The sequence below is a fragment of the Crotalus tigris genome, unplaced genomic scaffold (assembly GCF_016545835.1).
Source record: "Crotalus tigris isolate CLP2741 ecotype Arizona unplaced genomic scaffold, ASM1654583v1 scf7180000017625.6296891, whole genome shotgun sequence".
Lineage (NCBI taxonomy): Eukaryota > Metazoa > Chordata > Lepidosauria > Squamata > Viperidae > Crotalus > Crotalus tigris.
This window is the reverse complement of record NW_024096520.1, coordinates 2,931,783-2,955,837: the sequence shown is the minus strand read 5'-3', so window position 1 is coordinate 2,955,837 and position 24,055 is coordinate 2,931,783. Positions and strand designations below refer to the sequence as shown.

Genomic DNA, 24,055 nt, shown 5'->3' with positions numbered 1-24,055 from the left:
TCAACATCAATATAACCTCCTTTGTATCACAATCAGTAACTATACCTAATAAAAATAATTGTGGAGTAAATTTTACCCTCCTTCTAAAAATTCTCTGAATATTCCACCATATCTTAATCCAAAAGGCTTTTATATTTCTGCATGACCACCAGATATGATAATAGGTGGCATCCAAACAACCACATCTCCAACATTTAGGCTGTAGGTCAGGGTACATAAAAGACATTTTTTGTGGATCAAGGTGCCATCTATAAAACATTTTATAAAAATTCTCCCTTAAATTCTGTGCTTGTGTAAATTTAACATTTCTCACCCAAATAGTTTCCCAGGTATCCAGTAGAACTGGTTCACCAAAATTCTGCGCCCATTTAATCATACAATCCTTAATTAATTCTGTTTCTGAATCCAATTCCACTAGAACCCCATAAATTCTCTTAATATGAGTTTGTCTTTGATCCTTCACTTGCTTAATAAGATTTTCATCTTCTCTGAGGAAACCCACCTTACGATCCATCTTCCATCTGTCTACTAATTGCCTATATTGAAACCAAGAATAAATAATATTTTCATGTGCTAGCTCTTCCAATAATTTTAACTGTCAGTTTTGTCCATCCCATCTAAGTAACTGTGTATAAGACACCGTATCCATTTTGACACCTCTTTTTATCCCCTCTATCGCATGCCAAGGTATATCCCCTCTATCGTATAGCCAAGGTAAAGCAAAAAGGTTTTATAAAACCCAGCTGAAGGCCTAGGACTGGGGCGATGGCATACATGCCCATAGAGAGGTCTCTTAGTGCCACCTCTGGCACCCGTGCCATAGATTCACCACCACTGTGATATAGCAAATGTTAAGGGAAATAGAGAAGAAATATTTGATGATGTAACCTGAGTTATGTACTAAAGATTTTGTTATTGAACTATTGACCAACCCAATCACCATGTTCCTTTCCAAATACTTAAATGTAAAACTGGAAAACCAATAAAATATTATATATATAAAAAAGATTTATCAAGACCTTTAATCAGTAATATCATAGCTTGAGCTAAGACCCTTGATCACAAGGCTAATCACTTGGTATAAGGAGTTAAGACTACCGTGGTGGTGCAATGGTTAGAATGCAGGAGTGTAGACTTAATTCTGCCCACTGCCAGCAGTTCGATCCTCACCCACTCAAGGTTGACACAGCCTTCCATCCCTCTGAGGTCAGTAAAATGAGGACGCAGATAGACGGGGGGGGGGGGGGTCCTAAAAGTCCTAGACCCTCTAAAGCACTAGGGGGCAGTATATAAGCCTAAATTCTTGCTATTGATATGGTCATGCACATATAAAGGAAGCTTTTTGACATGAGTAACAGAATCTGAAAAAACATTTCCTCAAAACAACAGAATTGACCTGTTAAGAGGGAAAGGAATATCTTTTTAATTCACTTCTAGAAGATGATCCTCTGTATAGACCTACTTGGGAAAAGTGCCATATACTAGCCAGAATAATCAGGGGAACAACTGCTTTTGATGAGGACAAGGGGCTTCCAACTACCAAAGGAGTATGAGGTTGTTGTTTTTTTCTATATTTATCTTCTACTGAATTTTGCCATGTGTTGTTTTGTTGCCTTGTCTATGGATATTTCTTGTCTGTGTGTCTTGTTTTGTTGCCTTGTCTATGGATATTTCTTGTCTGTGTGTCTTTATGTTTTGGAGTTAAAATTATTCTTTTGCTATGCTTTCCTTAATAAACTCTTTCAAATTTTCCCTCATCTGTGCATATACTGCTTTCAAATCCACCAGTCCAAGTTATAGTGTGGCAAAATGCCTGTTTAGGAGCAGGGGATCCATTTGATATTTTTCTTCACATGGGGCAAAAATGAGCAAAATACACTTGTTTTTCTGCCTACAAGTGAGAAACCCAACTCTACTAGTGAGCCCTATGGCATAATTCAACAATTAGGATATAAGTGTTTCTCCTCTGCCTTAGAGTTAGTGAGATATTTGCTATTTTAAGTGAACAAATGGTGAGAGAGAAGATGAGTGAACATTTTACTTTTTTATATACCGGTATATATAGGCTGGCTCTGCAGGAAAAGGAACAGCTCTGGATATGAGTTCAGATGTTGATCTGGTTATCTTCCTGAGCTGCTTCTCCAGCTTCAAGGATCAAGCAGAGCAGCGTGAACATGTCATCAAGGACATTGAAAAGAATTTGAAGAGGTATATCCAGACAATTGCTTTCAAAGTTGACATCTCGTCATCGAGGCAGAAGGGAACTCCTCCACGTTCACTCTCAGTCCTCATCCAGGCAAAAAAGAAGACTGAGTCGGTAGAGGTGGACATCCTCCCAGCATATGATGCTTTAGGTGAGAAGCTAGTCACAAGCTTTCTTATTAATTCTGCTATTAGCAAACATAGGACCCATCAGCATGACTATAGAGAACCATCATGTGTCTTTATATTCTGCATGTATCAGGAGGCCCTTCAGTGGAGACTTGTGCTTATCATCTCATAGTGAGACAGCAACAATGAGGTTTACATGGGATTATCCTAGGAAACTCAAAATTTCAACTGGTCCAAAATGTTATGAATTGATTACTAATGGCAGGAAATAGGTTTTGCAATGTCTGAAATATGCTGAGATGACTTCCTTGGTTGCCAATATGCTTCCAAGCCTAATCCAAAATCCTGCTTTTAAAGCCATACATGATTTTACTCTTTGTTGTTGCTGGATCACCTGTCCCAGGTAGAATCAACCTGCTCTAACTATGTAAAGTATATAGGATACTTCTTGGTGCCTTCATGCCTTCTTGGTAGCAGTCCAAACATTATTGAATACCTTGCACCCAAGATAGAGGAGCCCTCACTTTGCTGGCATTTCATAAAACAGTTGAGACATTCTATTTTAGTACCATAGAGAGCCAGGGAGACAATTGTGAATCAAATATTAAGAAAATATTATGTAACCAAAGATGACAGAAGCATTCCTTAAGTTCTGGAAAGAAAGATAATATTAAGAAGAGATTCTGGATAGTTCCTCCTGAATCCCTAGGGCAGGCATGTCAAACTCGCAACGTCACGTGACATCACGCAACGTATCAGGCCGATTTTGCCATTGCCAGCAATGGTGTGGGCGTGGCTTCCATGTGACGCATCCAGCCCTTGGGCCGGCAATTTGACACCCCTGCCCTAGGGTATAAAAGAGAGGGATAAGAAGCATTGGGCTTGCAAGATTCTGTTATGATAGCCTATCTCAATTAAGTGTAAAGTTGGTTTCCATGTGGAATCTGTTCTGTGAACTTGTCTTTTTTGAAGGTTTGACATCAGTCTTGCAAATCTCATTGTGCTTCAGGGAGGAATCTTCAAAGTGATATAATGATAATAATGATAACAACAACAACAACAACAATAATAATAATAATAATAATAATAAATAACATTTAAAAAAGTAGCAACAATGGTGCATTGGAAGATCTGCAAAAAATATTATTTGCCTGTAAGCAAAAACTGGTGGGATCATAAAATAGAGAAAGTCATAGAAAATGATAAAATTAAACTGCTCTGGGACTTCAGAATTCAAACAGACAAGCACCTGCAACATAACACCCCAGACTTAACAATTGTCGATAAGAAAGACAAAAAAGTCTGGATAGTGGACGTGGCAGTGCCTGGAGATAGCAGAATAGAAGAGAAAGAACTGGAGAAGATAACAAAATACAAAGACCTACAAATAGAAATAGAAAGACTGTGGCAAAAGCAAGCAAGGGTAGTACCAATAGTCATAGGCTCCTTGGGTGCAATCCCAAAACAACTGGAGCACCACTTGAACACCATTGGCATTGACAAATTCGCTATTAGTCAATTGCAAAAGGCGGCCTTACTAGGAACTGCTTCCATCCTGCGACGATATCTGTAATACCATCAAACATCCACATCTGCCTATCCCAGGTCCTGGGTAAGGACTCGATAGGTAGACAAAATGCCAAATCCAGTCTGAACATCTGGCTGACTGTGCGATGATCCATAATAATAATAATAATAATAATAATAATAATAATAATAATAATAATAATAATAATAAAGTTGGAAGGGACCTTGGAGGTCATCGAGTCCAACCCCCTGCTCGGGCAGGAAACCCTATACCATTTTGGACAAATGGCTGTCCAGTCTCTTCTTAAAAACTTCCAGTGTTGGAACATTGACTGCTTCTGGAGACAGGTTGTTCCATTGGTTAATTGTTCTAACTGTCAGGAAGTTTCTCCTTAGTTCTAGGTTGCTTCTCTCCTTGATTAGTTTCCATCCATTGCTTCTTGTCCTGCCTTCAGGCGTCTTGGAGAATAGCTTGACTCCCTCTTCTTTGTGGCAGCCCCTGCTGTCATGTCCCCCCTAGTCCTTCTCTTCGTTAAACTAGACCTACCCAATTCCAGCAACCGTTCCTTATGTTTTAGCTTCCAGTCCCCTAATAATCTTTGTTGCTCTTCTCTGTACTCTTTCTAGAGTCTCAACATCTTTTTTACATTGTGGTGACCAAAACTGGATGCAGTATTCCAAGTGTGGCCTTACCAAGGCATTGTAAAGTGGTATCAATACTTCATGTGATCTTGATTCTATCCCTCTGTTAATGCAGCCCAGCACTGTGTTGGCTTTTTTGGCAGCTGCAGCACACTGCTGGCTCATATTTAAGTGATTGTCCACTAGGACTCCAAGATCCCCGTCACAGTTGCTACTATTGAGCAAGGTACCCCCTATACTATACTGTACATTTGGTTTTTCTTGCCTAAATGTAGAACCTTATTTTTTTCACCATTGAATTTCATTTTGTTAGATAGCGCCCAGTGTTCAAGTCTGTCCAGGTCCTCCTGTATCTTAAGCCTGTCTTCTGGAGTATTGGCTATTCCTCCCATCTTGGTGTCATCTGCAAATTTGATGAATTCCCCATCTATCCCCTCATCCAAATCATTGATGAAGATGTTGAAGAGCACTGGGCCTAGAACAGAGCCCTGGGGACCCCACTACACACTTCCCTCCATGTAGATGCAGTTCCATTGAGGATCACACGCTGAATACGGCCGGTCAGCCAGCTACGAATCCATCTGATGGTGATGCTGTCTAACCCACATTTTTCTATCTTATCGAGCAGTAGATTGTGATCAAGTGCCTCACTGAAGTCCAAGTAAATTATATCCACAGCATTCCTCTGATCCACTAATTTTGTCACTTGGTCAAAGAATGTAATAAGGTTTGTCTGGCATGATCTGTTTTTGACAAACTCATGTTGGCTTTTAGTAGTGATTTTGTTTGCCTCTAGGTGTTCGCTGATTCATCATTTGATTATTTTTTCCAGAATCTTCCCAGGTATTGAGGTCAGGCTCAATAGATCCATTTTTTCCCCTTTTTTGAAGATGGGAACTACATCAGCTTTTTTCCAGTCCTCTGGTAGTTCCACAGTGCTCCAATATCTTTGAAAAATATAGTTCAGTGGTTCTGAGATCACATCTGCCAGTTCCTTGAGAACCTTGGAGTATAATCCATCTGGTCCTGGTGATTTGAACTCGTCTAGGCTGGACAGGTGCTCACTTATCATTTTCTTGCCTATCTTAACTTGTGCTTCTATACTGTTTTTTTATGGCACTATTTTTGATAGGTTGGTCTGTTTTTTCACTTTGTGTAAAGACAGATGGAAATGGGCATGATAGTTGTTGATGGCCTTAAAAATGCACAATAGGATAAATAATATTATACAAAAATCTTGTGATAATTTCCTTTGGTTCCTCTCCCATCCTAGGTCAGATAACTTCTACGTATGTGCCACCTAAGGAGGTCTATATCGAACTGATTGAAGCCAATGGAGACCCAGGGGAGTTCAATACTTCCTTCACAGAGCTGCAGAGGAATTTTGTGAAACATCGTCCAGCAAAGCTCAAGGATCTGCTACGGCTGGTTAAGCACTGGTACAAAGAAATCAAGAAGGTGAGCTGTTATGAAAGAGAGGGGGCAGGCTGGAATAGTAAGAGGAGGAAACAACCAACCAATGTTCTTTTGCATGTTAAATTACTTAATAGTTTTAAGTGATTTTTATAATGTGCTTTGATTGTAGGTTTTATTTTTCATCTCCCAGAGTCACTTTGTGTAAAGTGACTTTTTATTTTTATTTTTCATCTCCCAGAGTCACTTTATCTATCAAATATATAGGGCCCTATATATTTGATAGATAAATTTGATAGATTTGTTACATATCTCACAAACAACTGCTCAGTCCAGACTGCAAAAATCTGGCATCCTATCCCTTTGCCCAACTTTTCTGGCCTGCCACCAATTAAGTCTTAACCTCCATAATAATGGTAAGAATCAGATCTTATTGTGGTCCTCTGTTTTTCTTCCCCAAAATAGAAGTCAAGAATCAGTATTAGTTTTCCCTACTCCACCTTGGGTCTGGATGTCCTGGGAAAATATCCATAGAGATAGATACAAAGGCAATGTTACATCTGACTTTTAATTCTTTGCTAGAGCCAGTATGGGCCAGCTTGCTACGGTATTCAAAATATTGGGATAGGACCAGATAGATTCAGATTTGATTCTTTTTTTAGGAAGACATCTTGAAAAGCATCCAGCAGGAAAAGCTGGTGCAGAAAAAAAAATAATCTATCTACTGAAATTGGCTGATGGAAAAGCAGCAGCTATAACAAGAATAGGCAATTTGTGGAGTGTGTTATGTCCTAAACCTTTGTGCAGGGAACAGATTTCCCCAAATTTATTGAAATTTAGCATCAAATAATCAGCAGCAACCAAAGATCAGGACAAGATAACTGAATGTATCAAGTCTCCAATGGGCTTTATACAGTGATTTATTTTTAAAAACCTCTACATGTTCAGAAACAAAATGGCCTCATGGAAGTATTTTTTTTCAGCACTATGGCTCAATCTCCAAACTGCCCCCCAAATTTGCCCTGGAATTGCTTACCATTTATGCCTGGGAAGAAGGAACAAAAGAAGCAGAGCAATTCAACATGGCAGAAGGATTTTGCACAGTGATGAAACTGATCACTCACTACCAAGACCTCTGCTTCTATTGGACTAAATATTACAGTCTTAAGGCTTCCAGAATTGGGCTCCATGTGAAAGGAAAATTGAGGGAGTCACGGTAAGGATATTACTTCTTTCTTTTTTTTAATTTTTTTTATTGATTTTCCATCTTTACATTTAAATATTTGAAAAGCAACATGGCGGCTGGATTGGTTCATAATTCAATAACATACAAATTTCTTTAGTACAGATCACAAACTATTATATTAAATATTTCCTCTCTTTTCCCCTTAGTATTTACTGTCTCACATTTAAATTAGTACAATTCTTATTATATCAATTTAATAAAAAAAACTTTCTTACATTTATCAATACTTTTTAGTTTATACATATCTTAGTCATTTTAACATTCAATCTTTTTAGACAATCGATGTCCTGATTAATTTTTCCCAATTTTTAGTTTCCCATTAATATTTAAATTCAACATTTAATATTGATAGTTTCCAAGTTTTAAATAACCCCAATTTCCTTTATCACAATTCATCCCAAGATCTTACATCAGCTGGTTAATAATACAATATCATATTCTTATTTTCTAGTAATTTCCAAATATCTTAAATTTAATAACCAAAATTTCTCTTATTTCAACATTTAATGCTTCCTCTTTTTTCTCTCAATCTCTACTATCTCATATTTAAGCTAGTAATTTTTGTTATTACCACTAAATAAAAACATATTTGTTACATTCATCAATACATTTTTAGTTTATATATATTTTAATTGCCCTTATATTCAATATTCAAATTTAACTATTAATGTTTATATTTCCAAGTCTTGAATGACCAGAATGTCCTTTAACTCAACTCATAACAATTTCTAATATTCAAAGTATACATCTTATCTATTTGAGAATATTCTATTTTAATTCTCACTAGTAAGTCAAAAATCCCAATTTTCTTCAGTCTTATTCTAGCTTTCTTTCTTTGCCAAATTGTCTTCCATGTCCGTGCTTTTGAGTCATCAAATATATCTTCCTGTGTTGTTATGTATGTTGTTTGATGTACAAAAAACCATCTGATCGCCATTTTTTTTGAGAGGACTAACAAATTGTCTCTCTATTTTTCCATCTTGATTTAGTTGTTTTAAACTGTTTATCTTCTCTTCAGTCTGTTGTTATTCTTGATCCTCAGGTTTCTTCTGATTTATGTAAAAAATATTTTCCCTTTTCCATATTGTCAGTCCCTTTTCTGGGTTTTCCATTGATTGTATTTGTTGATCAGTTAAATCTTCTGTCATAGTATTTAATTGGTCCACTTTTTACGTTATATTCTGTATAGTTAATTTTTCAGTTGTAATCAAAATTTGAGTTTGTCTATCTGGGCTGACATCCTATTCCTTTCTGCAACCTCTTATTTCATCAGTAGCTGTAAGAATAGTTTGGTAAATTGCTTTCAGCATAAAAAGAATCTGTTCCTGATCTTCCTCCATATTCTCTTAGTAATGTATTATGTTAATAGCTTTGCAACCAGAGAATGTAAAAAAAAAATTCAGTAAGTATGGAACACAGCTGGGTTTCACAGCTCATATCTCAAGGTTATAAGTCTTATCTATTTGTCTAGGCCACGGGTTGGCAACCCGCGGCTCTGGAGCTGCATGCGGCTCTTTGAGCCATCCCCTGTGGCTCTGGAGCCTCCCCCCGCCATTTTCAGAGAGAGACAAGGAAAGAGAGAGGCACTTTCTCTCTCTCTCTCTCTCTCTCTCTCTCTCTCTTTCTCTCTCATGTGGACTTGCCCCCTTGCAGGGCTCCTGATTGGCCCTGCGCCTGGATGCCCTACCCCCTGGGAGAAGGGCAGCCAGGAAGTCCCTTTCCCGGGCTGGCCCCATCTGAGGCGCACGTGGCTGGGGAGCCATGCGGGGAAGCCCCAAGATCCCCTCTGGGAGCGGCCTGCCCGAGCCTCCGCTGAGCGAGCCAGCCCTTCCACAAAGTGCAGCCCCGAGGAAGAGCAGCCTCTCCGATGCCCAGCCGGCATGACCGTTGACCAAGCAGCAGCAGAGCCGGAGAACGAGGGTCAGTGGTGGGGGGAGGGAGGGGGCTCTGAGTCCAGGGAGCACTGCTGCGAAGCGGCCACAGGACAGGTGGCATCCTCCCAACTTACTTGTTCCAGGTGGCAGTCTCAGCTGGGGCATCACTTCTTGGGCCATCCCCAGGCCGCTCCCTGGGCAGCCGAGCCGGCCACATATCTCCCCAGGCCGGGCAGGGTGGCAGTCAGGCATGAAGCTCACCTGGCTGCCACAGGGCTCTCCACCGCCCGGCCCCATTGGTGACGCCTTCCTCGGCCGCTTTTGGGCAGCCGCCACCACCGCCGCCCTCGGTGCTGCAGGAGGAGACCTTGGGCTGTGAGGCCAACAGGGCTGGCGGTGATCAGGACACCCCCTCATTCTCACAGCGGCACTCCTCATTGCCGGCGCGGCCCCCATGGTGCACCCGGCCTTGGCGCCCTCGTCTTGCAACGGCGAGGTGGCTGAGGATGTGGCGGGGGCCGGGCCGGGGGTGGCGGGGACCCTGACCATGCTGCAGTGGCCGCCACTGGAGCCACTGCCTCCCGTCCTGCTCCCCCTCCCCGCCTGTTCAGCTGAGGATGTGGTGCGGGGGTGGCTGGGAGCTGCTGCCTCCCATCCTGCTTCCCTGCCTCTCCGTTTAGCTGAGGATACAGTGGGGGCGGCTGGGAGCTGCTGCCTCCCATCCTGCTCCCCTCCCTGTCCGTTTAGCTGAGGACGCAGCAGGGGGGTGGCTGGGAGCTGCTGCCTCCCGTCCTGCTCCCCTCCCCGTCTGTTTAGCTGAGGACACGGCAGGGGGCGGCTGGAAGCTGCTGCCTCCCATCCTGCTCCCCTCCCTGTCCGTTTAGCTGAGGACACGGCAGGGGGGCCACTGGGAGCTGCTGCCTCCCGTCCTGCTGCCTTCTCCGTCCCTTTAGCTGAGGATGCGATGGTGGGGGCGGCTGGGAACTGCTGCCTCCCGTCCTGCTCCCCTCCCCATCCGTTTAGCTGAGGACGCAGCGGGGGGTGGTGGTGGCTGGGAGCTGCTGCCTCTCGTCTTGCTCCTCCTCCCCGTCTGTTTGGTGCTGTCTGCCTTTTGCTCTCTCTCTCTTCACCTGGAGGGAGAGAGAGAGAGAGAGAAAGAGAGTTAGAAGTAGCGTATTGTAACATGTTTTTTAAAATGTCAGTTGTCCAAGTGGCTCTTTGAGTGTTTTGGGTTGCCTACCCCTGGTCTAGACTGCCAGCCAAGTCTCTTTTAAACAATAACAGGTTGTAATATCAGGTTTAGCCACAGGATGTCGCCTGTATATTTAATTTTTTCCTTTAGGTCCAAAGTTTTTATAATCTTTTCAGTTTTACTTCTTTTTTATAAGTAAAAACCCAGATCTTCAATAAAAGTAGAAAGTCTTTTAGTCCACAAACTTTAAGAAGTAAAATTCCAATTAGGATCAAGTTATTTTTGCAATGTTTTTAAACTCCCCTGGATAGTCAATTTCTGCTGTTTTTAGAGGGAGGGGTAAAATCTTCCTTCCCTCTTCACAGAGGGGAAAGTACTTAAACAGCTTATGCAGGTAAAAAAGATAGTTAGGATTTAAGAGAAATAGATCTCACCCAGTGTCTTCTGCGCTGCTTTAAAGTTGCCTGATGGTAAGTATGACTTCAGCTGACTGTAGCCTAGTGACAAGCCATATTTCTATAGCTGGTCTTTTGTCCACCAGTTTGGAGGGCTGCCCCGGATCAAACGGAAGAGCTACCACCCTTCCACGCTCACGGGGATCCCGTCCTTGCTGGTCGCCCCTACAGGGCGACTTTCGACCCTTTCCAGGGTCCCCCAGCGATGCAAAACTGGACACGGAAGATGGAGCTCGCCTCCCAACCGCCTCGGCAAACCGGAAGCCAGGATATTACTTCTTTCTTGTTGTCTTTTCTTACATAAGTTTTCATTCAGTTGTGTAAAGTGATAATCAGACTGTATTTCTCCTGAATTGTCTTATTTAGCCTACATGTTCTGGCATTCTTCCATTGTACTTGAATATTTTGGGGCAAGAAAAATATATTTATTACTCTTTCATGTTTGAAGAAAACTGCTTTTCTGATAGCTTCAAACAGAAGAGGCTGAAAGAAGCAGAAGAGTTGTACTGGAGAAACATTTTTTTTTAATTTCTTGTCTAACTAACTATGCATTTCTCCTGTGAGTTTAATGAAACACTATAGTTTTTTAAAATATATATATACATGTTTATTGCAGGCCAGTGATTATCGATCCAGCAGATCCAACAGCAAATGTGGCCAAAGCCAGTAGAGAAGCTTGGGATCTACTGGCCCTGTTTGCATCTGATTGCCTGAAGCAGTCTTGTTGCATGAAGGATGGGGAACCTATCAAATCCTGGGATGTGCAGGTAGTGTTCATTTATCATTTTCTTTGTAATAGACAACTCAGAAAAATCATAATTTTTATGTGTTGGAATACTTCAGGTACTGTATAATGTTTACAGGTGGATTATGCAAAGATTCTGAAACCTTACAAGATTCAATATTGTTAGAGAATTTTAATTTCTCTATTGGTGAAAAATAAATCAGAAGCTCTCACAGTTGACTGCATTTAGCTGATTCAAATAACTTTATATTTATATAAAAATATTTACAGTACCATTCTTCTTTACAGCAACATAGCTTAATGAAGACTTCTTACAGAGACAGACCAGAGACAAAACTTTGAGACTGGAAATCCAGCTCCTAACTCAATACTCTTTTGCACAGACTCAGTAGCACTTTCTTCACATTGGCTGACTGAGTTACCACATGACTCTTCCTGTTCATGAATATTCCAACACTCCTCCCTTCATGACAGGAAGAGACAACAGACCTATTAACTTAATACATTTTTTTAATAGTGAAAAACCTTGTACCACTAACCTGGCCTTATACTGTATATCATTATTTGGCAATACCTTTTTCTTATATACCCACTTACAACCCACAGCTTTGGTTCCCTGTGGCAAAGTCACTGATTTAAATACTCCATGGTCTCCCATGGATTTCATCTCTTTATCCATGGCCTCCTTCCATCTTTCTTGTTCAGCGTTTGGTAATGCCAACACCTCTTTATAACTTCTTGGCTCATACCACACATTGCAAACCTTTACCTTGCTGGCAGAATACCTGTCAGGCGGAATTCCTTTATTACATCGCTCTGACCTACGTGGTATTAACTGCTCCTGTGTCTCAAGTCTTTCTGGTTTCATGTCTTGTTCAGCCTCTCCTCCCTGAACATTGACATCTTCAATAATGATTTTTTCATCATTAGATGAGTTATTGTCACTAAACAGATCACCGTTATTAAGTGAGACATACCCAGAATTTGCATTAATTCTGTCCCAATTTTGTTCTGCAAAATTAGCAGAACTTCAAATTATAATTCTTTTACTTCCATCGCTAAAGTGATATTCTTTTGACCCTGGCTCATAGCCTACAACCGAGCTTTCTTGCCTTTTGCTGTCCCTTTCTTCTGATTGCTTTTGGAATATGTACCCATGCAGTGCTTCCAAAAATTCTCAAATGTGCCAGTGATGGCTTTCTCCCATATAGAATGGCATATGGAGTATTATTAATGGAGGAACTCCACAGCCTGTTAACTATATAATTAGCAGTCAATATGGCTTCTCCCCAATATGACCTGCTCAAACCAGAATCCTCCAATAATGAATCTTTCATTGTTTGCAAAACACCATTCCTTCTTTCAGCTACACCGTTCTCTGCTGCTGTGTAAGGATTTGTACGTCTGTGTCTTATCCCCAACTGCCCCAACCATTGTTGGAATTTAGTTGACATAAATTCAGTACCTCTGTCAGTTTACAACTGACACACTTGTTGTCTGTACTTTCTCTCTACAAAACTTACCCACTGTTTGAATTGTTGTAGCACCTCTGTCTTATCTCTAAGCAAGTAGCAAAACGAATACCTGCTATAATCATCAACAATTACCAGTGCATATTTTGCTCCTCCCCAACTGGCTTGCATAGGTCCCACCAGATCTGCATGGACCAGCTCTAGAACTCTTTTTGTTTGTCTTGTGCTACATTTACTAACTGGGAATGCCTTTGACTTTGATGCTTTGCATACTGCACAGTCCAAATATGTTTTGCATCCCTTCAAATTTAGCCCTTCTGCAAAATCTTGCATTTGCTGCAAAACTTTAAAGCTTGCATGGCCAAGTCTTCTATGTAGAAGATGAACACATGAATCATGCTCTGCAACATTCTTAAATATATGGGAACATTGAACCTTTTGTCCCTGCAATATATATAGATTATCTTCTTTTATGCGTTCTGCACAAATATTCCCATTCCTTTTGATGAGACATTTCCCATTTACAAAAATGACCTCAAAACCTTGTTTGTCTAAATTAGACACACTTAACAAATTATGTTCCATCTCAGGTATACAAAGCACATTGGTAAACTTTGATTCCAAATATGGAATTTTTACATCGCCTCTTCCAATGACTTTTGCTTTCTGGCCATTTGCCAAAGCCACAGTTTCTTGTGCTACTGGAACAAACCTGCAAAATAATTCAGAGTCATTAACAATTGTTTGACTTGCCCCACTATCTATTAGCCACTTGTCTCTGTTGTTGCTATAGAAAACTTTTGCAACACCAAAATATTCCTTTTGCAAAACAGTCCTTTTTCCTTGCACAAATGTCTTTTTCTGCAAATTGTTCCTCTGCAAACAGTTCCTTTGCAGATGGTTGTTTGCTCCACAAATGTAGCAAGTCTTTTCCTGCCGAGCAGCTCTCTGCTTGCAAAATCTCTCCTTTGTTGCAATTTGCATTCAAATATTGCAGAAACTGTGTCCCAGGTTTTATCTAAACTATTCAACACCAATAAAACCTTCTGGGACTCAGGGAATGTAATCCCACGTTGTTCTAAGTCCAAAAATAAACTTTGCATTTTATTTAAATGCTGTTCCACATATTCACCTGGTTGCAAACAGGCCCTGAAAAGTTTTCTTGACAATTGCACTATATTGCATGCAGAAACATTCACGTGCATAGCTCTCAACTTCAACCAAATCTCCTTTGAAGTCTTTAAATTTGCAACATTTAGAAACTGTGTGTTGTCTAAATTCAAGATGAGATAAGCCATTGCTTGATCATGGCTTTTCTGATCTGCAGCTGCAAATACTTGTGGTGGATTTTCAACAATATACCATAGTTCTTTTGCTTTCAGCAAACATTCCATTTTTGCAGCCCACACAATGTAATTCTTCTGGCCCAAACGAGGCACACAGCTTTCTTTAAATTCCATTGCAGCCATTTTGCTAATTCTGCCTTGTTCTTAAACTTTCTAAACACAGGCAATTTCTTCCAGCTTTAAATTACAATGCAGTCCTTAGTAAGCTCTGGGCCCATAACCTGTTAGAGCAGCGGTTCTCAACCTATGGGTCGCGACCCCATTTGGGGTCGATCGACCATTTCTCGGGGGTCGCCAAACAAGGCGATCCGCCATTTTCACCCTCAGGGGGTGGCACCGCGCATGCACGCCGCGCATGGGGGCGGTGCCACGCATATGCGCCGTGCATGGGAGCGGTGCTGCGCATGCGCACGGCGCCGCGCATGCATGGCGCGTTTGTGTGACGGGGGTCGCCGTCACACAAACGTTGAGAACCACTGTGTTAGAGAATTTTAATTTCTCTATTGGTGAAAAATAAATCAGAAGCTCTCACAGTTGACTGCATTTAGCTGATTCAAATAACTTTATATTTATATAAAAATATTTACAGTACCATTCTTCTTTACAGCAACATAGCTTAATGAAGACTTCTTACAGAGACAGACCAGAGACAAAACTTTGAGACTGGAAATCCAGCTCCTAACTCAATACTCTTTTGCACAGACTCAGCAGCACTTTCTTCACATTGGCTGACTGAGTTACCACATGACTTTTCCTGTTCATGAATATTCCAACAAATATCTTAAAATGAAATGGGTTTTCTGACTGGCTTTCCCTAGTTGAACCAATGAACATAATTTTAAAATGGATAACTACATCATATTAGAGTTCTGTGCTTAAATGTGGTTTGTTCAGTTAAACACAATTCAAGTGCACTAAGCCATAATGGGTGAGAGTCTCAGACGAATTAATCTAAATAGTAGCTTTCTATCAGTCAGGTTCAAGAGAAGTTCGTTAGGGTTATTCCTGCTTGCTTCCAGGTGGGGAATGAGATGTGAAGCAAAGCCCTGCATTTGAGAGGCATCTGCAACTTTATAACCAAAGTTTAACCAATGTTCTGTTCAGTGTTTGAGGGGGAAATGGCAAATAAGCAAAGGAATAATCATTACTTTAGATTTTTCCTTTAGAAAAATCAGGTAAATAATCCATTCTGGAATTATTTTTCTCTCCATAAGAAAAGAAACACAAAACACAGTTGTCAACGCTGCTAACATTGGATGTTTTTGCTTTGACAACATTTTCTTCTTATGTTTTACTCTTAGAGTTAGAGTTAGGTGATGCTGGGGGGAGGAATGTACATGAGAGTTTAGCTAGACATAATAATACTGAACCTAGTGTGTGAGCCAAGGTTATTGAAATAAGAGATGATAAGAATTAGCGGGCTGGAGAACTGGAGGGAAAGCTTGCATTTCAAACTAATTGGAGAATGTGATTTATGACTGCTAATTGGAGGAGGGAATTGTGCTTTGATACTATGTGCTCAGGGGAGGGGAATCCAGTTTTTGGCTTCAATTGTGTTAGTGCCAATGCTATGCTTCTCAAATAAAGATTCTTTAAGGTAAACAATGCCTCGAAGTTCTTTGAAGAGTTTCATCTGTCGGAACCATGACAGCAGTATCTCTGAGAATAGGCTGCTGAGAATTCATTCTCAGTCTGTGTGGACTTCACTGACTTCACTAGACTTCTAGAAGCCTAGAAAACTATTCTTTTTATCACATTAAGTTTGTTTGTATGTTGACACCATGCTTCTCAATCTTACCACCTTTAACATATATGTTACAAATGTCAATTTAAAGTTAAAAGAGTTTGGGGGGAAGGAAGAGGAGAGCAGAGGAGGGAAAATTTTAAAGGTATCAAAGGAATGCAGTTTTATTAGACAATATTTGTTGCCTCGCTCTCAAAGGAGTGAGGCAAAATTTGGTTACATCATTGGTAGTGGTCATATGATCTCCTAAAAGATAGGAAATGTATTATTGGTGGTCTCTCCCTCAGAATTCCTTTTTTTAAAATAAATATTTTATTGATTTTCTATTTTTACAATCAAGTGCCTAATTAAACAATGTGGTGACTGGGTCTATTAGTAATTTTGTGGTACATGTAAGCTTCTTCAAACATAATCCAATATTACACTCTCCAATACATCCTCTCTTCGTCTGGTAATAGACATTTTTCCACACTAAGCAAATACAATTCTTTATAATTTTTAAAGGTTTTTATTTTCCATTTATTGATACAAAATACAATTAAATTCCTAACCATTGGTACTGCCTGCCCATTCCCCCCAGGCTGCATCCACCCTCTCTAATCCTTCCTCACTTCCCTCCTCTTTCTCTCTTCCCCTCCTACTCTCTTCCCCTCCCCTTCTCCTCTAACCATCCTACTTCCTCCCTACTCCTTCCTCCCCTCTCATCCCTCTCATACACATGAACGCAGCATAGGGGAAATGCCCAAGCATTTACCATGTCTATATTATCATTACCCACCCACTCACCCACCCTCAACCCTCCTCCCCTTGCTTCCCAGAGCAGAATACAGGATTATTATTAAGAAAGTTAACAATAAGAAAAAAGAAAAAAGAAAAGAAAAAAGAAAAGAAAAAAGAAAAAGAAACATCATACTTAACCTTTAACTCCCCTTAACTTAAGTCATATAAACAAATCTCTACAACAGTTACTATAAAATTTACTCATAAAATAAATGAAACTTTATAGTCCCATATTTTTTCTGAATATAATCTATCCATCTTCTCCATACAATAATATATCTTTCTTGTGTATGATCCTTCAAATAAGCAGAAATTTTTGCCATTTCTGCAAAGTTAGAAACTTTAAATATCCATTCTTCTAAAGTAGGCAACGAGTCCTTCTTCCAATACGAGCCTACTAATAACCTTGCTGCAGTTAATAAATTCAACATTAAAGTAGTTTCTTTTTCATTTAAATCCACAAAGATACCCAATAAGAATAATTGAGGGGTGAATACAATTCTTATTGTAAATAAATATACAATTGACTATCAACATTTTTATATTTTTCTAAAGGTATCAATAATATCAGTTTAAAATATCTTTTAACCAAAGTGTATCTTAATTGCATTTACATTCATTATCCATTTATTCAATCTATATCCTATTTTCACTTTTTTCAGTTCTAATTCCTTTCTAGTAATAAACATTTTTCCAAACTAAGCAAATACAATTCTTATTATTGTAAGTAAATATAGAATTGCCTATTGATATTTATTATATTTTCTAAAAATGTCAATAATATCAGTTTAAAATACATTTTCTAACCAAAACATATCTTAATTGCATTTGCATCCAAAATCCATTTATTCAGTCTAAATCCTATTTTTGCTTTTTAATTCTCATCCATGTTCAAAATATCCCAATCATTTATAATTTCAAAACAAGTTATATTTGGGTAACCAAAGATCCCCTTTATGGATTACTGCCTTGTCGTAGTGAAGGGGCTTGCGTAACTCAATGAAGCTATAAGCTATGCCATGCAGGGCCACCCAAGATGGACAGGTTATAGCAGAGAGTTCTGACAAAATGTGACCCACTGGAGAAGGAAATGGCAAACCACTCCAGTATCTTTGCCATGAAAACCCCATGGACAGTACTAAAAGGCAAAAAGATATGACGCTGGAAGATGAGCCCCTCAGGTCGGAAGGTGTCCAATATGCTACTGGGGAAGAGCAGAGGGCTAGTACTAGTAGCGCCAGAAAGAATGAAGCGACTGGGCCAAAGCCGAAAGGACGCTCAGCTGTGGATATATCTGGTGGTGAAAGGAAAGTCCGATGCTGTAAAGATTTTTTCTCCATAGGAACCTGGAATGTAAGATCCATGAATCAAGGCAAGCTAGATGTAGTCAAAAAAGAGATGACAAGACTGAACATCGACATCTTAGGAATCAGCGAACTAAAATGGACAGGAATGGGTGAATTTAACTCAGATGACAATCAGGTATACTACTGTGGGCAAGAATCCCTCAGAAGAAATGGAGTAGCCTTCATAGTCAATAAAAGAATAGGAAAAGCAATACTGGGATACAATCCCCAAAATGACAGAATGATCTCAATTCGAATCCAAGGCAAACCATTCAATATCACAATAGTCCAAATCTATGCCCCAACCACTGGTGCTGAAGAGGATGAAATTGACCGGTTCTATGAAGCCCTACAGCACCTTATAGAATTAACATCCAAAAATGATGTCCTTATCATCATGGGGGATTGGAATGCTAAGGTAGGAAGCCAAAAGATAACCGGAATAACAGGCAAGTTTGGCCTTGGAGTACAAAATGAAGCAGGGCACAGGCTAATAGAATTTTGTCAAGAGAATACGATGGTCATAACAAACACTCTTTTCCAACAACCCAAGAGACGGCTCTACACATGGACATCACCAGACGGTCAACATAGAAATCAGATTGACTATGTGCTCTGCAGCCAAAGATGGAGAAGCTCTATACAGTCAGTAAAAACAAGACCAGGAGCTGACTGTGGCTCAGATCATGAGCTTCTCGTTGCAAAATTTAGGCTTAAATTGAAAAAAGTAGGGAAAAGCACTAGGCCACTCAGGTATGAACTAAATCATATTCCTGATGAATATACAGTAGAGGTGACAAATAGATTTAAGGAATTAGATCTGATAGACAGAGTGCCTGAAGAACTATGGATGGAAGTTCGCAACATTGTACAAGAGGTAGCAACTAAAACCATCCCAAAGAAAAGAAATGCAAGAAAGCAAAATGGCTGTCTGAGGAAACTTTGCAAATAGCTGAGGAAAGAAGGGAAGCGAAAGGCAAGGGAGAAAGAGAAAGATACACCTAATTGAATGCAGAATTCCAGAGAGTAGCTAGAAGAGATAAGAATGCCTTCTTAAATGAACAGTGCAAAGAAATAGAAGAAAACAACAGAATAGGGAGGACCAGAGATCTCTTCAAGAAAATTGGAGATATGAAGGGAACGTTTCATGCAAAGATGGGCATGATAAAGGACCAAAATGGCAGAGACCTAACAGAGGCAGAAGAGATTAAGAAGAGATGGCAAAACTACACAGAAGAACTATATAAGAATGAGCTTAACATCCCAGATAACCACAATGAGATGGCCACTGACCTCGAACCAGACATCCTAGAATGTGAAGTGAAATGGGCCTTAGAAAATCTGAGCAACAACAAAGCTAGTGGAGGTGACAGTATTCCAGCTGAGCTATTCAAAATCTTAAAAGACGATGCAGTAAAAGTGCTACACTCAATTTGCCAGCAAATTTGGAAAACTCAACAGTGGCCACAGGATTGGAAAAGGTCAGTTTACATTCCAATTCCAAAGAAAGGCAATGCCAAAGAATGTTCAAACTATCGCACCATTGCACTCATTTCACATGCTAGTAAAGTTATGCTTAAAATCCTACAAGCTAGACTCCAGCAGTATGTAGATCGAGAACTACCAGAAGTACAGGCAGGATTTCGAAGAGGCAGAGGAACTAGAGATCAAATTGCCAACATACGCTGGATCATGGAGAAAGCTAGGGAGTTCCAGAAAAACATCTACTTCTGCTTCATTGACTATGCAAAAGCCTTTGATTGTGTGGATCACAACAAATTGTGGCAAGTTCTTAAAGAGATGGGAGTACCAGACCATCTCATTTGTCTCTTGAGAAACCTATATGCGGGTCAAGAAGCAACAGTGAAAACTGGACATGGAACCACTGATTGGTTCAAAATTGGAAAAGGAGTCCGGCAAGGCTGTATACTGTTGCCCTGCCTATTTAACTTATATGCAGAGCACATCATGAGAAAGGCAGAGCTAGATGAATCAAAAGTTGGAATTAAGATTGCCGGGAGAAATATCAACAACCTAAGATATGTAGATGATACCACTCTAATGGCAGAAAGTGAAGAGGAACTAAAGAGCCTCTTGATGCGGGTGAAGAAGGAGAGTGCAAAAGTTGGCTTGAAACTCAACATTAAGAAAACCAAAATCATGGCATCCGGCCCTCTCAATTCCTGGCAAATAGATGGGGAAGAAATGGAGGTAGTGACAGATTTTATTTTTCTGGGCTCAAAGATCACCTCAGGTGGGGACTGCAGCCAAGAAATTAAAAGACGCTTGCTCCTGGGGAGGAAAGCTATGGCAAATCTAGATAGCATACTAAAAAGCAGAGACATCACCCTGCCAACAAAAGTGCGTATAGTCCAGGCCATGGTTTTCCCAGTTGCAATGTATGGCTGTGAAAGTTGGACCATAAGAAAGGCTGAGCGCAAAAGAATTGAGGCCTTTGAATTATGGTGCTGGAGAAGACTCCTGCGAGTCCCTTGGACTGCAAGGCGTTCAAACCGGTCAGTCCTAGAAGAGATCAACCCTGACTGCTCTTTAGAAGGCCAGATCCTGAAGTTGAAACTCAACTTTGGCCACCTAATGAGAAGGAAGGACTCACTGGAAAAGGGCCTAATGCTGGGAAAGATTGAGGGCAATAGAAGAAGGGAACGACAGAGAATGAGATGGCTGGATGGAGTCACTGAAGCAGTAGGTGTGTAAACTTAAATGGACTCAGAAGATGGTAGAGGACAGGAAGACCTGGTGGAACGTTGTCCATGGGGTCGCGATGGGTCGGACACGACTTCGCAATTAACAACAATAACAACCAAAGGTATCTCCTATTCAAAATTCTTAACATATTCTTCTTTCCCTTTTTTATAACAAGATATGATATTCTGATTACAAATCCTATCTATGTAATTATAATAATACTTCCATTTCTAACAATCTATTCTTAACCATATTCAATAATGTAACATCCCCTCTAACAGGTCAAAGCTTCTGTTTCTTTCAGTCTCACTCTTGCTTTCTTCCTTTGCCAACTAACTTTCCAAGTCAGTACATTTGGATCATCAAATAATTCTTCCTCTATTTTTGTATATATTATTTGAGTCAAGAGAATCAATTTAGTTAAGGTATTTTTGGAAGAATTGTCCCGTTGATATTCATTAAACAGCCTCCCTCTTTCTCCAATTCCCCACAGTTCTATTGACAGCTTTCTCTTCCATTCCATCAGTTCTCCTTCCTTATCCTCCAGTAAGTTCTGAGACTTTGATTTGTAGAATGTCTGCTCCATTTCCAATATTCTCGTTGTGTCTTCTAAGTCTTCATTTATCTGAGTCTGGTCACAATTTTCTTCCTTCAGATTCTCAATATTTGTGTCAGCATTTTCTATTTTTTCCTCTGTTTTCTGAGTTGCTGGTTCCTTCTCTGTATTTTTTTGGGGGTTTGTAGATTAAAGTTAAAAAATTGTTCTTTTATCTTCTTTGTATTTTTTTTAAACTCATCATGAACTAAAGTGATTGTTTCTTGTATTGATTTCAACATGGAGAGAATTTCTTTCTGTGATTTATCAGTATTTTCTTGGTAATATGGCAAACTGAAGCTTCTGGAGACAGGTGTTAAAGATGGTTTTTCACCATTTAGAATTAAGTAGGAAACATCCATTTTATTTTTTGTAAGTAGTCTTTATGAGTTTATCCAACCAAGTACCATTCTAAAACCTCCCCCAAGCAGATATAAATAAAGTTCAAATTTTTCTGTCCAATGAGGAAGATATCTTTTCTGTCCAGAGCAGTGGTTCTCAACCTTTCTAATGCCATGACCCCATAATACAGTTCCCCATGTTGTGGTGACCCCCAAGTGGGTGTGGCCACCAATAAGAGGGAGTAGGACAGCTAGGGAAAAGGGAAAAAAATGGCGGACAGTGTGGTTTGGCGACCCCCGTGAAATGGTCATTCGACCCCAAATGGGGTCCTGACCCACAGGTTGAGAACCACTGGTCCAGAGAGAAAAAAAGAACCATTACAAGTTGTTTAATAATCAAGATTTATAATCCAAAGTGTTCCAAAATATTCCATCATATCCGACAATAGCAGTGGTGGGATTCAGCCAGTTTGCACTGGTTCAGTAGAACCGGTAGCTAAATTTTGTTAAGTTCAGAAAACCGACTGAACCCATGCTGCTTCTGCAAGTCTGTTCTAGGCCTTGGAGGCCTGGAGGAGGTCTCCTAGGCCTAGAATGGCCCACCGGAAGTATGTTGATTTCACTTCCGGAAGTCCTTTCTAGGCCTGGTGGAGGCCTCCCAGGCCTAGAACAGCCCACCGGAAGTGCATTGATATCACTTCCAGAAGTCTGTTCTAGGCCTTGGAGAACCAGATGTTAAGGTATTTGAATCCCACTGCTGAGCAATAGTATATATTTCTTCTTTAGGAGAATAGATCCACAATACAGTTGTAGAAGTCAGTATTTTTGTTCATAGTTCAGACAGGCCAATTTTAAAATGATATTGTTGTCTCTGCCACACAGATAAGCTGTCCCAAGCCTGTTCCATTTTCTTAGCTGCAAATCTCAAAAGTCAGAGCTTCAAGGCTAGCCAAAGTCTTATCTCACTCTGGGCTTCAAGCCAGGTTACTTTTAGGCAAAAATAAATTTTAGTGCTGTACATTCACCACTAGATGTCATCAACACTGTTTTTCAGTTTTTAAAACCAAAATTTATAAGCTTTTCCAGCCTTTTTTTTTTTAAAGTCTTAGAAAACACTTTTAGTCCCCAAGTCATATATATATATATTAGTTCCAAGTTAGTCTTATGGGTTTCTCCTTTTTCCCAGGTAATTAATTTGCCGCTTTCCTGGGGGAATGGAGTGAAAATTCCCTTTCCCTTCTCTTCAGGGGAGTGCTTTGGGTAGATTTTCAGGAAACGGTCTTAAATTCATAAAGAGAGGCTTAGGTCTCACCCAGTTTCATCTACGTTGCTGTAAACTTGCTTAGTAGTGCTTGGTATCTTCTGTTGACAGCAGCTTCTGACTGGCTATGCAAATGTAGCCAGTTTTTCCCCCGCCGGTTTGGAGGGCCTCCTCGGATCAAACGTGAGAGCTGCCAGTCCCCCCAATGATCAAACAAGTGTCCCCTCCTTGCTTGCTGTCTCTGTGGGGCGGCTTTCGACCCTTTTCAGGGTCCCCAGTGGGGCGAAATCAAACATGGAAGACAAAGCTCATCTTCCAACATCTGCTTCGCCGCAACGCCATAGCCGGAAGCTTCTTCCTCAGAATTCCTTTATGAGAGGCTAAATTAATACATCATACAGGTTTAAATAGAAATTACCATATAACAGGATATGCTGAATATCCTCCATGATATGAGAGTCATAGGGGCAAAGTCATTTGTGGAATCTTTCCACAGGAGATTTACTGCCACTTCCATTTCATGTTCAGCTCAGGAGGATTTGTTTACTTCGTAAATGAAGTTATCCAACTTGCAGCATGCCATTGTGAAAAAGTAATAGCCCTCCCATTTCAATTTTAAAGGGACTTGAGCAAGTGATATGAATGCCTCATTAAACAGAGCTGATTTGAGCCAGCTCTGCCCTACATAAATCTCATAAAAGTTTCACCACAGTGAAGTTGTTACTACGTAGCACAAAATGAAATACAAGTGAATTATATACCAGGACAGTGATCTTATATATACATTTAAACTTCCATGTTTACAACAGAAGAAGTTCAGTGTTTTGGAATAGACAAATCTAGGTACAGACCTAAGCTGCACTTGGAGTAGGAGAAGGCATCCTAATCTTTTCAGGCAGCAAAATGGCTTGGACCAATCCTGTAGTTTGCATATCATTTATCTAGGATAAAATTCTAGAACATTTCTAGACCAGGGGTCCCCAACCTGTGGGCTGCGGCCCACTACCAGTCCATGGCCTATTTGCAACCAGGCCACGTG

At 40.2% G+C, this 24,055-nt stretch overlaps 1 protein-coding gene across 1 annotated transcript in view; it reads left to right on the top strand.

Annotated features, from left to right (window-relative positions):
• LOC120303407 overlaps positions 1–24,055 on the top strand; it is a 47,589-nt gene that overhangs the window by 3,757 nt on the left and 19,777 nt on the right. Inside the window, 4 exon segments of the mRNA XM_039332914.1 lie at positions 2,066–2,354; positions 5,774–5,958; positions 6,897–7,129; positions 11,297–11,447. Of these exon segments, the coding sequence (XP_039188848.1) occupies positions 2,066–2,354; positions 5,774–5,958; positions 6,897–7,129; positions 11,297–11,447 (858 nt within the window).